Source organism: Cebus imitator, unplaced genomic scaffold, assembly GCF_001604975.1.
Source record: "Cebus imitator isolate Cc_AM_T3 unplaced genomic scaffold, Cebus_imitator-1.0 Scaffold217, whole genome shotgun sequence".
In the NCBI taxonomy this organism is placed as follows: Eukaryota; Metazoa; Chordata; class Mammalia; order Primates; family Cebidae; genus Cebus; species Cebus imitator.
The window spans coordinates 1,499,792-1,515,013 of NW_016107532.1; the positions used below are offsets into that span (position 1 = coordinate 1,499,792).

The window sequence follows — 15,222 nt, forward strand, 5'->3', positions numbered from 1 at the left end:
AAAAAAAAAAAAAAAAAAAAAAAAAAAAAAAAAAAAAAAAAAAAAAAAAAAAAAAAAGGGAGCCAAATTTTTCTACACCAGTCACTCCCTCAGTGTTCTCATTGGAGACCAAAGGGCAGCGTCTTCTGCAGAAGGTGTTTGGACAGTGCAAGTGCCTGCTTGATGGAGTTAACACTGTACCAATTTGTTTAGCAAATACGGTTCTGGAAAAGCAGTACAAAAGTAACTCACATCCAAGGCTACACCTTCCTGACCTGTCCGCCGACTGGAAGCCTGTGAATGATGTTTGCTGTGTAGTGAGTTGTAGCTGCCCAACTGCCTTCTGTTCATAACGTCTCTACTCACCCACTGCCTTGAGGAAGCGATTCTTATCTGTTAGCACCTTGATAAAGTCTGAGAAGTTCACCTTCCCATCTCCTGCAACAAAAATCTGAGACTCAGGACAAGGATAAAATGTATTTTAATTATTAGAGTATATCTTAAATATAAAAATTAAAATACTCTGGATGATTTAATATTTAAAACCAGAGCATTTGAGGGCTTGAAATATGCTCAGGTGAGCCCTGGTCTTCTTGAAGTGGTCTTAGCACCGTTACATGAGTCCTCCACAGCCCGTGGAAGCAATGGTGGCGTAAACATCCAGCCAGGAGGACCCAGCCACTGCAGTCTGTCCAGCTGCTCCTTTCTCAGAGACTGGCCATGTTTGCAAGGAATCCATCCTCTCTTCCCATGCTGTAGCCCCCTTATTATTCCTATTATAACATACCCCCAAGCTGTACCTCATTTCCTCTAAAATTGAAGGATGATGAGTATTATTAGAGGGGTATGTGTGTGTTTCTGTGAAATAATAGAAAATTTTGACACAGTTAGTGACACGTGAAACTGATGTTGATTGAATGGGGCACTGGCATTTGGGTAGAGAGAGGTGAGAGGAGATAGGATGCTGAATATATTTTTCACACAGCATATCAGCTTGGGCTACTAATAATCAGGTAAGTATATTCACTAAAAATATTATATGTATGCTTTAAAAATAACAACAAAAGTGCTGTGGCATTTAAAATTCAATATAGGTGGGACTTGATGGAAAAATAAAGATTTGCTCTGTTTTGATTCAAACAGAAACAAAGGGCTTGACTTCTCTTGGTAACATGTCATTATTAACATTGTTAATGCCTTTGTATCTGTTATTTCAGGGCACCCTCCCCGTACAGCTTCCATGTACATCAGGAGAGGAAATCTGAATTTGATAATGAAATCAGGCAATCACTCTTGGCTTCCACACAGCATTTTTCAAATAGTTCATTTTCAAGCATTAATTTGATTTCACAACTTGTACGCATACCTCACTGATGTCCTGAAAGGGACACACACACACACACACACACACACACACACACACACACGTGGGTGTCTCTTGAAGAATATATATGTGTGTGTATACACAGATATATATATGTGTGTATACACAGATCTATATATAATATACACATATGTGTATATTTGTATGTAGCATTCAAATGTACAGTCTACAAACATAATATACATATATATTTGGAGGGGCAAGTAAATAAGGTTTGTTTCTCATGTTTATACAGTCATTAGAAGAAAATCATGTTTTCACAAATATCTTTTATGGGAAAAACAATGAGAAGCCAAAGGACTCACGATCAATATCAGCACATTTCAATTCATTATAGACATCATGCTTGGTTAGACTCATTCCCAGCTTAGCTACAGTGCACATCAGTCCGTGGAAATCAATACAGCCAGTTTTGTCCTTGTTGAAGAAGTTGTAGGCATCTTGGAAAGCTGGGGAAATAGAATTAAGTTATTCAGGACAGTTATTCAAGAAGAAGTACATACACTAATGGGACTAGGACAGGCAATACAGTTGATTGGAGATCATGTTCTAAAAAGAGGATTGAGAGAAAAATGAGTGCTTAATAGATAAAAATAACATTTCTTATAGAGGACCGTATCCTACCATGGAACTTGAACTGGAATGAACTAATTGTTGAAAAACCAAGTATTGGTAGGTAAGCTGGCCTTCCAAAGATACCCACACCCTAATCCCTTAAACCTGTGAATATGCTGTCTTACATGGCAAAAGGGACATTGGACATGTAATTAAGATAGACTATTCTAGGCTCAATTTAATTACATGATCCCTTATATAGCTAGAAGCCAGAGACATGTGGCAGAAATCAGAGAGGTTTAGAGCATGAGAAAGACCTGACCTACCACGGCTGGCTTATCAGCCAGGAACTTCTCTACCTGTTAAAGAGGTTGAGAAGCTCCTGGCTGATAAATGGCAAGAAAACTGGAATGTCAGCCCTACAAGAGAAAAGAACAGAATTCTGCCAAAAATCTGAGTGAGACTGGAAGCAGATTCTCCTCTGGAGCCCCTAAATGGGAGGCCAGTCTGGCCAACATTTTAATTTCAGTCCTATAAAACACAGAGAAGAGAAATCAACTGTGCTCACCTGGACTTCTGACCTATAGAACTGCGAGATAATTTGTGTTGTTTTAAACTGTTAAATTTGTGGCAATTTGTTACAGCAGCAATAGTAAAATAATTTGTCAAATTGGACCCAAATTATATACATGTGTGTATATGTTTTGTATGGATTCAAAGTTTTTCAAAGAAATAGTCAAGGTGCTAACTGGAGCCAAAATTAGACATATCTTTTCTAAAATTAGTGAATGAGGAAATAAACCTGGAACAAAATATATCTGAAGTGACACCCGAATAAAACTTATTTCATATCACATTCAAGTCTCAGCATCTCTATGTATAAGAGTGGATAATCCTACAGAGATAATGATACCTGCTCTATAAGTGTGTAATGTAAAAAGGTAACATCTTTCTCCTTGATAAAAGGTAGGCTTCTCTAGGGCTGGAACCAAACTGTCTCTGACTTGTTTCTGTTTTCTCCCATTATCTCTTGCATGTTAACAGGCAGTCAACAAATATTGATTGCATGCTTTCCATGGACCAGGTGTTGCTCCAAGTGCTTAGGATATATTAGTGCACTAAATAGACAAAGATCTGTGCCTTCATATAAATGTAATAAATAGGTAAATTAGATGCCATTTTAGAAGGTGGTATGTGCTATAGAAAAAAGAAAAAGTAATTCTGTGTGGATGATTAGGAAGAAGAGAAACAGAACTCCTCCACACTCCCATCCCCATGTCTGCTTTCTGACCAGCACCTGAACCTGCACAGTGAGCCTTTCTCTCCGTGCTGCAAAGAAATTGGGTGCTCTCACGTAGAGCCAATCCCTCTCTTGCGGATTGGAACTCATCCCCTCTCTCATATTTAAATTCTCTCATTTTAGGTAAATTCTCAAAGAATTTACCTAAAAAAAGGGTCCCCTCTTAGGTAAGGGAAATACCATTTTTTCGTTTTCTATTATATCAATCCTATAGGCTATTTCTCCCTTAAAAAGTACATTGTGACCTCATTTCCCCTCCAGTTATTGCTACGTCTGCCATTTGTCTCTTCTTCTATTAAAAACTTAGTCATTTATTTCTATCAATGTGGACTCATGGATGTTTATTTTATACTTTGGGTTATAATCCAATTCTACATTATTAATTTTTATTGCTCAAATAGAAAAAGTTGATGGAAGACAGGGCATATGGCTACAGATGCTGGTAAGGAGGTAGAAATGGAGGTGAGAGTTTAGGGAAATTCTGTTCCGATTACTTCAGTTTTCCTCAGGAAAGTAAAGAGACCAATGACAGTGAGGATGGGAGATGCTGGGGATTTTGAAGTGTTCAATAACTATTTGTAGAATGAACAAATTAACCTCTCACAGGAAAGTTGTGAGGATTAAGTGCTGTAATGAACACATTTTCTAGGTTCCATATTTGATGTTTTGCTATCTGGGGCCTTGCTGGTCCTGGAGGGACTGCTCCTCTCAGGGCTGGTCAATTCCTACAGATAGTAACTACTAGCTTGTGAGTGTGCCTTTCCTCTGCAAATCATACAATTCCATAGACCATATCCCAGAGACCATATCCTCAGCCACCTGCCTTCTCCACCTCTTACAGTCAGAGTCACTATTTTCCCTGCCCTAGTCATCCCAGGGCTAGGTACCAGACAACAAGAGATAGCCCTTACATGCCAGAGCCCACTCTGGAAACTAGCTAACCCCATACCTGTTTACCCTGCCTTGTCCATTCCTTTTTGCAGAAAACACAATAGAGGTTCTTGTCCACATGCTGCCCCTGCCCACCTGCTGTCTGACCCTGGTGCCTCCTCTTGTGGCCCTACCTGGTTGGCAAGCTATGCCCTGTTTCTAGGGATCTGTGAGTATGAATACTTCCTTCATGACCATCATTTTTGTGTCTGCATGTCTCACCATATCTGACTGGAACAGATCCCTTAGAATGAATACCAAAGTATCTTAAGGCACTTTATAAACCTTAAAGGTCTATAAAACTATAAGCTGTTATTATTAAGGCATTTAGCTCAGTTTTATAACGAAAAATGCCAATCTGATCATGGCAATCTTTTGTGTTTTCCAAACTGGAATTCCCAGCAATAAAGGTTGATTGATTGTAGAATGAACCAATTAACCTCTTGTAGGAAAGTTGCGAGGATTAAGCACTGCAAAGAACACATTTTTCAGTTTCCATATTTGATGTTTTGATATCTGGAGCCTTGCTGGCCCTGGAGGGACTGCCCCTTTCAGGGCTGGTCAAGGTCGATTGATTCTTTGATTCATTTCTGTCTTCTGGGTCAACTTCTCAATTTAGGGGAGTAAAGCATCAGCCTCTCCTGAAACCAGACAAAACTGAAACACAGCCACATTTGACTTAATTGAGTTTTTCTAGTGCATCGTCCTTTCCCTTTTCTCTGGCCTTTGTAGATTCTGTTCTTTCTGCCTGGAACACTCTGTGCTCTTTGCTTGATTTACTCCTATTCATCAATCACCATTCTCTGAGACTCCCCTTCTTCCCTCACAAGACCACATTAGGAGACTTTCCTTTATGCTCCTATTATATTCCACACTTTTCCTATCATAACTTGTGTTATATTGTAATTTAAATAATATATTCAAAAAATTCATGGTTTTTTTTTTTTTTTTTTTTTTTTTTTTTAAGACGGAGTCTCACTGTCGCCTAGGCTGGAGTGCAGTGGCACGATTTTGGCTCACTGCAACCTCTGCCTCCCAGGTTCAAGCAATTCTCCCTGCTTCAGTCTCCCAAATAGCTGGGATTACAGGTGTCTGCCACCACGGTCAGCTAAGTTTTGAATTTTTAGTAGAAATGGGGTTTCATCATGTTAGCCAGGATAGTCTCAAACTCTTGATCTCAGGTGATCCATCCTCCTCAGCCTCCCAAAGTGCTGGGATAGGCATGAGCCACTGTGCCCGGCAAGTTCATGGTTTGGACCATGTCTGACTTGTTTTGTTTCCCATGCCTAGTACATTTTTGGCATTAAATAAATATTTGTTGTTTGGATGAATAAACTTTAGCCAGTGTAGCTCATTTTATCATTATATTTTTTTCTTTGAGAAATCCTAGGACTCTAGCTGTGTTTTTGTTCTTTATTACTTGATTTATATTTGTTCTTTTTGTTCTTTTTGAATTTATTCTTTTCCACACCTACAAGTTCTTCTTTGAATACAATATTTGACCAGGACTGCCTAAATTCTAGGGAGATGTCCATTTAAAAGCAATTTCCTTCTAGTCCCACAAAAATTTCCTTTCTCTCAAATGATGGTGGTGTAGACAACCCTTGAAATCTCAGATCTTTCTTAGAGAAGAAAGGATCAGACATATTAAGGAGCTGTTTTTTCCGCTTCAGCTTTGAGGATGATTCTCATTACCTGCCATTTGTGAAGCATTTAACTTCTTTTCTGTGTGTTTTAATTGGCATTGAGGAGATCCTGGCAAGCCTTTATCCCTGAAGAAAGATAGGAAAATGTTTAGATTTACTACATATGTGAAACCAGCATATTAGTCCTACTCATCAGTTTTTGCTTAATGGAATGACTGTAGCATCTCAATGTATCCAGTCTATCTGAAGGGATATTTTATTTAGGATAGCCAATAGCTACAGAATGAACAGTGAGAAAATGTTGGCCACTGATATCCACCTCTGCCCTAAACTTGCCCATCACCCCTCCCTTAAAAAATTATAATTTCGGGCCAGTCATGGTGGCTCATACCCGTAATCCTTGCCATGTGGGAGATCAAGGCAAGAGGACCACCTGAGCCCAGGAGTTCAAGACCAGCTTGGGCAACATAGCAAGACCCTGTCTCTACAAAAAAAAAAAAAAAAAAATTAGCCAGCATGGTGGCACAGGCCTGTAGTCCTAGCCACTCAGGAGGCTGAGGTGGGAGGATTGCTTGTGCCTGGAAGGTCGAGGCTGCAGTGAGTCATGACTGCACCACTACTTTCCAGCCTGGGTAACAGAGCAAGACCCCATCTCAAAAAAAAAAAAAAATAGCAGTTATGATTTCCCCCATTTTACAAAATAGGAAACCAAAGCTCAGAGCAATTAAATAATTTGTCCCAGGCTATACAGATAGTAAATGGAAGATCTGAGATTCAAACCTAGATTTGTCTGATTCCAAAAATCAAGGCTATATTGCTTTACACTATTCTTGTTGTTAGAAATAGAAGTTGTTTCAATTTTCTTTTCTGGCTCCAACTCTCAGCCTTGAGTTTCAAATTTTAAACCAGTATAAACACTGTTGTGGTGAATACGCTTATAGAGAAACTTTTCCATCTATGATGATTTTACAGTTTTTTTTTTTGAGATGGGGTCTTGCACTATTGCCCAGGCTGGAGTGCAGTGGCGTGATCTCAGCTCATTGAGCTCATTGCAACCTCCACCTCCTGGGTTCAAGTGATTCTCCTGCCTCAGGATCCTGAGTAGCTGGGATTACAGGTGCCTGCTACCATGCCCAGCTAATTTTGTATTTTTAGTAGAGCTGGGGTTTCACAGTGTTAGCCAGGCTGGTCTCGAACTCCCAACCTCAAATGATCCACCTGCCTCAGCCTCCCAAAGTGCTGGGATTACAGATATGAGTCACTGAGCCTGGCCTTACAACTCTTTTTTTTTTTTTTTCACAACTTTTATAACTATTTTACAAATGTCAAATTGTATTTTTACCAGCATATGTATGTGTGTGTAAGAGAGAGAGAGAAATATAGGGATACTTCTGAAAAGTTTGAAACCCTGGGTGACTTTTCACTTACTCAGGAAAGTAAAATCTGGAAAACACAGAAACATATTAATACTTTCAAGCTACTTTGTACAGATCTAAAGTAGTTTATTAGTTTAAGAACACAAAAATATGTCATGCAAAACTGGGTTTGCTTATATTAAATAAAATTTAATTACATTTCAGTAAATGTAATTTAACTGCAAAATTTAATAATGACCAACTTTATAAATTTAAAGTGTCTTTAGTTTTGATACTTGTAGAACTAAAAGTTTAAAAAATATGAACTCTCATAGTTTTGTGGCTTTACAAGAAGCAGTTTAAAAAGTAAAACTAGAAGAAATACTAAGCATTGCATTACTAAATTATGGTTGATTAATTTAGTAACCCCTAAAGTACTTATTAGATTCAATTCAGTTTCAAAGAGGGGCCTGGGAGAAAGGGAGGTGATAGTATCAAAACAGTTCTTAACTTCTGAAAGTGGAATTTTATCTAACTTGTCTTATTTTCTCAGCTTTTACTAACATTAACTTCTTCTTCACGTGCTTCCTCTTCTTACCTACTTGAATTTCTTTGCTTTTTCTTTCTCTCACTCTTTCAAGACAAAGCTTCCCTCTGTGGTCCAGGCTGGAGTGCAGTGGTGTGATCGTGGCTCACTGCAGCCTTGACCACCCAGGCTCACCTCAGCTTTCTGAGTAATTAGAACCATAGGTGTATATTACCATGCCCAGCTAATTTATTTATTTTTTTGAGATGGAGTCTGGCTCTGTTGCCCAGGCTGGAGTGCAGTGGTGCAATCTTGGCTCACTGCAACCTCTGCCAAGCGATTCTCCTGCCTCAGCCTCCCGAGTAGCTGGGACTACAGGCGTATGCCACCACACTAGGCTAATATTTTCTTTTTTCTTTTTTTTGTATTTTTAGTAGAGACCAGGTTTCACCATGTTAGCCAGCATGGTCTTGATCTCTTGACCTGTCCACCTCGGCCTCTTTAAAGGGCTGGGATTACAGGCATGAGCCACCGTGCCCAGTCTAATTTTTTATTTTTTCTAGAGACGAGGTCTCCTTATGTTGCTTAGGCTGGTCTTGAACTCTCAGGCTCAAGTGTTCCTCCACTCTCTACCTCCCAAAGTGTTGGGATTACAAGTGTGTGCCACTGTGTCCAGCTTGTAATTTCTGAAGCTCAGGTTTGCCCTTACTCAAATAGGTTATTTTATATTTATTGTAAAGATGTTCCTTGATTTATGATGGGGTTACATCCTTATAAACCTATCATGAGTTGAAAATACTGTAAATTGAAAATGCATTTTATTTACCTAACCTACATAGCTTAGCCGAGCCTACCTTACATGTGCTCAGAACACTTACATTAGCCTACAGATGGGAAGAATTACCTAGCACAAAGCCTATTTTGTAATAAAGTGTTGAATACCTATATTTTATAATAAAGTGTTGTAATTTATTGACTACTGTACTGAAAGTGAAAAACAGAATGATTGTATGTGTATTTGAAGTAGAGTTTCTACTAGATGCATATTGCTTTTGTACAAGTCAAAAAATGGGGCTCAGTGGCTCACACCTGTAATTCCAGCACTTTGGGAGGCTGAGGCAGGCAGATTATGAGGTCAGGAGTTTGAGACCAGCCTGGCCAACATGGTGAAACCTTGTCTCTACTAAAAGTAAAATAAAAATTAGCTGGGTGTAGTGGCGTGCACCTGTAGTCCCAGATACTCAGGAGGCTGAGGCAGGAGAAATCTCTTGAGCCTGGGAGGCAGAGGTTGCAGTGAGCCGAGATTGTGCCACTGTACTCCAGCCTGGGCAACAGAGGGAGACTCTGTCTCAAAAAAAAAACAAAAGCAAAAAACAAAAAATGGTAAGTTGAACCATTAAGTTGGAGACCATCTGTATTTCTAAATATAAACAAATTTCTTTTGCATGATATAAAAGATGCAGTAGATGGAGAAATATTATGTTCTCAAGAAGCAAAAGGAAAGTAGAATTCAAGGCAGCGTAAAGTTTTTTTGTTGTTGTTTTTTTGAGACAGGGTCTTGCTCTATTACCCAGGCTGAAGTGCAGTGGTGCAATCTCAGCTCACCCCAACCTCCGCGTCCTGGGCTCAAGCAATCCTCCCACCTCAGACTCCTGAGTAGCTGAGACTACAGGTGGGCACCACCACACCCAGCTAATTTTTGTATCCTTTTTGGTAGAGGCTGGTCTCAAATTCCTGGGCTCAAATGATCCACCCACCTCAGCCTCCCAAAGTACTGGGATTAGATGTGAGCCACCATGCCTGGCCAGGCAATGTAGAGTTCTTATTACCTGTCTTTAAAAAGGCACTCTTGGCACAATCTCAAACCTTACCTTGGATCAAACATTGGAGAAAGACAATTTTACAAAGTTTCAAATGACTGAAGAACCTTGCATTTGGAATGAACCCAATCCAGCCTCTCATCTACTGTAGGAATCCCCATTATATGTAGTATTGTCTAGTTTCTGCTTAACTACTTTCAGTGACAAGGAACTCACTTCCTCAGAAGATAGCTTGCATAGTCAGTAACACTAGGAAAGATACACTCAAAATAGAAAGTAAATGTTAGGTGATTGAGAAAAAGCTATTGTTAATGTTACAGGCAAATCTCCCTTCCCAATTTTAGCCCAGACTCAGTCATGGCTAATTTACCAGCTTTCATTTACTAGCTACATTTGGAATATAGACCCTTTTTCTACACTTTAACTTGCTTATGGGTTTAGGCCTTCTGTAAGATCTTCCAACCTTTTTCTTCTTTAAACTGACACTCAAAATATCTCAAGGTATAACTGATCACTCCTTGAGCCTCTTAGGGTATTCTGTATCCTAACATAATTCTGCTCTTCCAATCAAAAAGGATGTGTATCTTTTTCTTTTCATAAAAAATATTTCTCTTCAATTCCGATGTTTTGTTTTATAACTAAATTTATATAATAAATATTTAGAGTATTTTAATTGTTTCATCATAATCTTTATGAGTATTTAATATATTAATAATCTTAATAATTATACATTTTTAGGAGCTTCCCAGTAAAGACTGGAAAACCTGCTAGACAAAATTCTAAGAGTGGTAACACTAATAATTCTTTATCATAATATATTTATCACCCTTAATACATTCATTACCTACCTTTTACTGTGGGAGATGGGTACTTTTGTTAAAGGATTCAGCTTAAGTTTTGATTTAATTTCTGAAACTGCCATGTCGCCAGTGACTCGGTCTGGAATTCAGAATATACAATTAAGAAATCAGTTTACAGATTAATTTTTTACATTCTTTTGCAACTTTTCAGCTCAAAGCCTGGAGTTTGAAAAGTCCAGGACCTCAAGGAATGGTAATACATGCAAACTCAAGTTAGAGGTATTCATAAAGTTGGAAGGCAATGTGGAAAGTCCCCTTTGTTGTTCACAGATTTCTAAGCAAAGTTGCTTGTCACTGTTCCCCTTTCAATTAGTGTCACTCTGATCCTATGTAAAAATAAATGCTAAGCGAAATAAACTGGACACAAAAAGACCAATGCTATATGATCTAACTAATATGTATAATCTAAAATAGTCAAACTCATAGAAGCAGAGAGTAGAATGGTGGTTGAGGAAGGAGATATGGGGAGATGTTGGTCAGTGATACAAAGTTTGAAGATGGATTCTGAAGATCTAACAAATAGCATCGTGACCATAGGTAACAATACCATACTGTACACCTGAAATTTGCTAAGAGACTAGATTCTAAGTGTTCTCACTACACACACACACACACACACACACACACACACAAATAGTAACTATGTGAAGCGATGGATGTGTTAATTAGACTGGTTGTGGTGATTATTTCACAATGTATACATCTGTTAAATATGTACACATTAAATAATAAAAATGGTGCCATGTGACACAGATAATGAGCATTCTGGAAATATATGGAAAAAGTTATTTAAAGACACTATTTTATTATGAAATCAGTAGAACATTTCAAGTCATAATTGACAAAGAATAAAATAGTACAGCATTTCTAAAGTATTTGCCTACTTGTTTACATCTTAGATGCCTGCCTGGTAATAAGTAGATTTTCCCAGGGCTTGTTTTCGGGAGACCCATCCCTGCCTTGTCACTTCTTGGGAACCAACATTTTTTGTTTGTTGTTGTTTTTAGTTGTGTAAAAAGCCTTTATTTGGAGGGGAGCAGGAATTGAAACAAAGAGGTCAAGTCCCGTATCATCATCTGACTCTTTGGACTCTCCTCCTCATCTTCTCCTCTGCCGCAGCGAGGGTGGAACCAGCAGCAGGAGCTGCAGAGCCTGGGGCAGCAGAGACAGCCACAGCCCCACCGGCAGGTACACTGGCAAGCTTGCCAATACCCTGGGCAATGACGTCTTCGATGCTTTTTCCATTCAGCTCACTGACAACCTTGTTGAGCTGGTCGTCGTCCGCCTAGATGCCTACGTTGTCCAGGATCCTTTTGTCCTTGGAGCTGGGGGAGCGGTCGCCTCCGAGGGCAGCCAGCAGCTGGGAGGCGACGTGGCACATCCGGACGGCAGCGGTGGTGGCGGCGAGGCCTCCACGCGTGCGACCTCCGCGGAGTCAGGGAGGGAGAGCCCAAATGGTCTTGGTTAACAGTAGGAATGGGGGTGGGATACAACGCAGTTCTGCTACCCTAGACTCCGGAATGAACTCGTTAATCACCGCCGCCTCCCTAGTCCTCCCTTTCCACACGCATAGTCTGATAAACAGGGCTTATTTATAGACCAGAAGCTAGGGTAGGGCTTCCCACTTTGTTGCTCTTTTCTTTCCAACTATCTTCAAAATGTGGAGTGTATTTGACAGTTCACTGACAAGAAAACTAGGTTGCTGACTTAGGAATAATGGACAATCGAATACTATTCAATCATGAGGAAAAAAAGTCTCTGAATGTTTGGTTAGAATTTGATCCATTTTCCCAGGTCTTCACCTCAGAGCCCAGAAAGCATTTGTTTCTAAACAACTCAATTACAAGTCCTCAAAATCTGAAAACCTACCACAGAGCTGGCAACTCCAGAGAAGCTCAACAATTCAGGCACTTGAAAGATGCTGTGAAATCATTCCATGCCTCAAAATAATCATTACTTTAAAAAAATACCTTCATTTCTCATAGATTATAGATTTTTTTAAAAAAAGACTCGGCATAGAATCCTATAAAATCCTGATATTTACCTACTTTTAAGCTGTGCTACTTACCACTTCTGGGCTTCAGTCAGATCAGGAATCCAATAAAGGGTTTGTTCCATCACACAACTGTGACCTCATTCACTGCTCAGGCTCAGGCCCAGGGAGAGAATGACCCAGGAGCTACTTCCAACCTGACAGCAAGCATGTTTTCAATGTGGTTCTTTCAGCACCCTTGGTGTATATGAGGGTGTGATTTATAAAATCTGAACATTTTGACACTGTTGGGATTTCAGGGAAGGGGAATAATTTTTGTTTCAATTTCTATATTAATATATTTTCATGTTAATGTCTTCATCAGGCCGGGAGTGGTGGCTCAAGTTTGTAATCCCAGCACTTTGGGAGGCTGAGGCAGGCAGATCATCTGAAGTCAGGAGTTCAAGACCAGTCTGGCCAACATGATGAAACCCTGTCTCTACTAAAAATACAAAAATTAGCTGTGCATGTTGGCCCACACCTGTAACCCCAGCTACTCGGGGGGCTGTGGCAGGAGAATCGATTGAATTCGGGAGGCAGAGGTTGAAGTGAGCTGAGATTGCGCCACTGCACTCCAGCCTGGGTGACAGACTCTGTCTCAAAAAAAAAAAAAAAACAAAAAGTCTTCATCAGTCAATTGAAAGATGTTCAATTAAAACATTTTACTCCGCTGCTTTCACTGCATGGTGATTATGAATCATTTCATTAATTGTTTAAGCCTAGAAAGAGAGGCAAAAAAACTCTCATAGGCTTGTAGTCTTTGGTATTATTGGGAAAAGTGATTTCAAAAGAGCAATTACAGAAAAGATTGTTTTAAGTAGAAACCAAGGTATTTATGATCTGATGTGTCTCATAGCATTGTAAATTCTCTAGCACAGGAGTTAGGAGTGTCTTTAGTCTATCATGGCTAAGCACAGATATCTCTGGCACCTAAGGCTTAGCTAGTTATGTAGTTAGACCCGTAAAAATGCTTCAGTTTTCACTTAGTGGCAGCAATTCTAGAGGTTTCCTATTCCCCCAGAGTGGGAATAGGAAACCTCTAAAATTGTTCATTATGAGCACAATTTGACTTTAACCTAGTATTTTTAAACTTAGTACACTGCCTCCCATTCTGGCCAGGAACACACAGGGAAAGAAAAGTAAGGCTTAATTTATAAATTAATTCAACAATTATTTATCAAGAGCCTACTATATTACAAGCTACCTTGATTTTTTTTTTTTTTTGAGGTGAGGTCTCACTCACTATGTTGCCCAGGGTTGAGTGCAGTAGCAGGATCATGGTTCACTGCAGCCGCAACCTCCTGGGCTCAAGTGATTCTTCCACCCCAGCCTCCCCAGTAGCTGGCACTACAAGGTGCAGGCTACCATGCCCAACTAATTTTTTGTATTTTTGGTAGAGATGGGGTTTCACTATGTTGCCCAGGCTGGCCTCGAAATCCTGGCCCCCACCAATCTCCTTGGCCTCCCAAAGTGCTGGGATTACAGGCAGGAGCTACTGTGCCCAGCCCTATTGTGTTACAGCATTCTTTATATATTTTGGAGACTAGATTCTTATCAATTATATCATTTACAAATATTTTTTCCTATTCTGTGAGTTTTTTTACTTTATTGATAATGTCCTTTCAACTACAGAAGTTAGACCTGGAATTTTAAATGTCCTTTTGTTGGTCCTGGAATTTTAAAGCTGAACGATAATAGATCATCAACCAAATTCAGCCCACCGCATTTTTTGAAAGAGACAAGTTCTTGCTCTATTGCTCAGGCTGAAGTGCGGTGGTGCAGTGATGGCTCATGCAACCTCCAATTCCTGGGCTCAAGCAATCCTCCCACTCAGCTTCCCGAATAGCTAGGACTAGAGTAGGCAAGTGCCAACACCTCTGATTAATTTTAAAATTTTTGTAGAGAGGGGGTCTCGCTGAGTTGCCAGGCTGGACTCATACTCCTGGCTTCAAGTGATCTTCCTGCCTTGATCTTCCTAGGCCTCCCAAGGCTCTAGGATTACAGGTGTGAGTCAGTGCTCCAGATCCTCACCCATTTTATTTTACTGCTAAGGACACTAAGGCCCAATTAACTGAATTAATTTCTTTAATGGCAGAGTCAGAAACACCTGCTTTGTAAATTACACTCTGATACCAGGTAGGTTACAGTGTTCTTAGAGGTTTAAAAAATCACAAATGGAGCATTAGAAAAGAATATAAATATGTGAGAATCACATGTGATTCAGTGTGGTGTGGACCTTAAGGCACAGGAACTTAGAAAGACAGTTGGAGAGATAATGGTATTCATTCACCATATGGACAAGTAGATGGAGGATGGAAACTGACAAGACAATTAGGGAAAGTAACTATGGGATTAAAAAATGTAAGTCAAAGTATTAATCCCCATCTTTACAATGGCTTCACATCAGGTTTCATACTCACCTTTAATGTCGTTTGCAGTTTTCAACTTAGGTAGAGTCGCCATTCCTTTTGCTTAAAGACAAGATTAAGAATCAAAATTACATAAATTTATGATGTTATGGAAAGTAGAATAGGAGGGCATACTTTGTCTTATTTTTTTTCCCCAAGTGGGTGAAAAAATTAAGAAAGTGTCAAAGATATATGGGATATCCATCTTCATTCATATTGTTTCTTTTGATGCCTTAATGTATTGCACTCCAAAAGCAAAAACTGAAAAGCACTATAGTGTCAGCATTGAAATCAAGACTATTCATTTATCATCTTTTAGGACGTAAAGAAGTAAAATGACTTTGAAAATCTTTTGATTCAGGAGGAAGATGATCTCTTACCCCCCCTTTTTTTTTTTTGAGAAAGCGTCTTACTCTGTTGCCCAGGC

General features: G+C 39.4%; 1 protein-coding gene and 1 non-coding gene across 2 annotated transcripts in view; both read right to left on the bottom strand.

The window, feature by feature from the left end:
* The window catches only part of EFCAB3 (EF-hand calcium binding domain 3), a 39,161-nt gene extending 24,306 nt beyond the window's left edge, over positions 1-14,855 (bottom strand). The window contains exons 1-5 of the mRNA XM_017549254.2: positions 14,808-14,855; positions 10,344-10,434; positions 5,844-5,920; positions 1,669-1,812; positions 346-417 (exon numbers count right to left, since the gene is read on the bottom strand). Coding sequence (XP_017404743.1) covers positions 346-417; positions 1,669-1,812; positions 5,844-5,920; positions 10,344-10,434; positions 14,808-14,850 — 427 coding nt within the window. The 5' untranslated portion in view covers positions 14,851-14,855. The remainder of the gene's footprint in view (positions 1-345; positions 418-1,668; positions 1,813-5,843; positions 5,921-10,343; positions 10,435-14,807) is intronic.
* On the bottom strand, positions 10,232-10,292 carry LOC119474208. Its single transcript, XR_005203494.1, has one exon. It is a non-coding gene; the product is annotated as a U7 small nuclear RNA (small nuclear RNA).
* Positions 14,856-15,222: the final 367 nt, after the last annotated feature.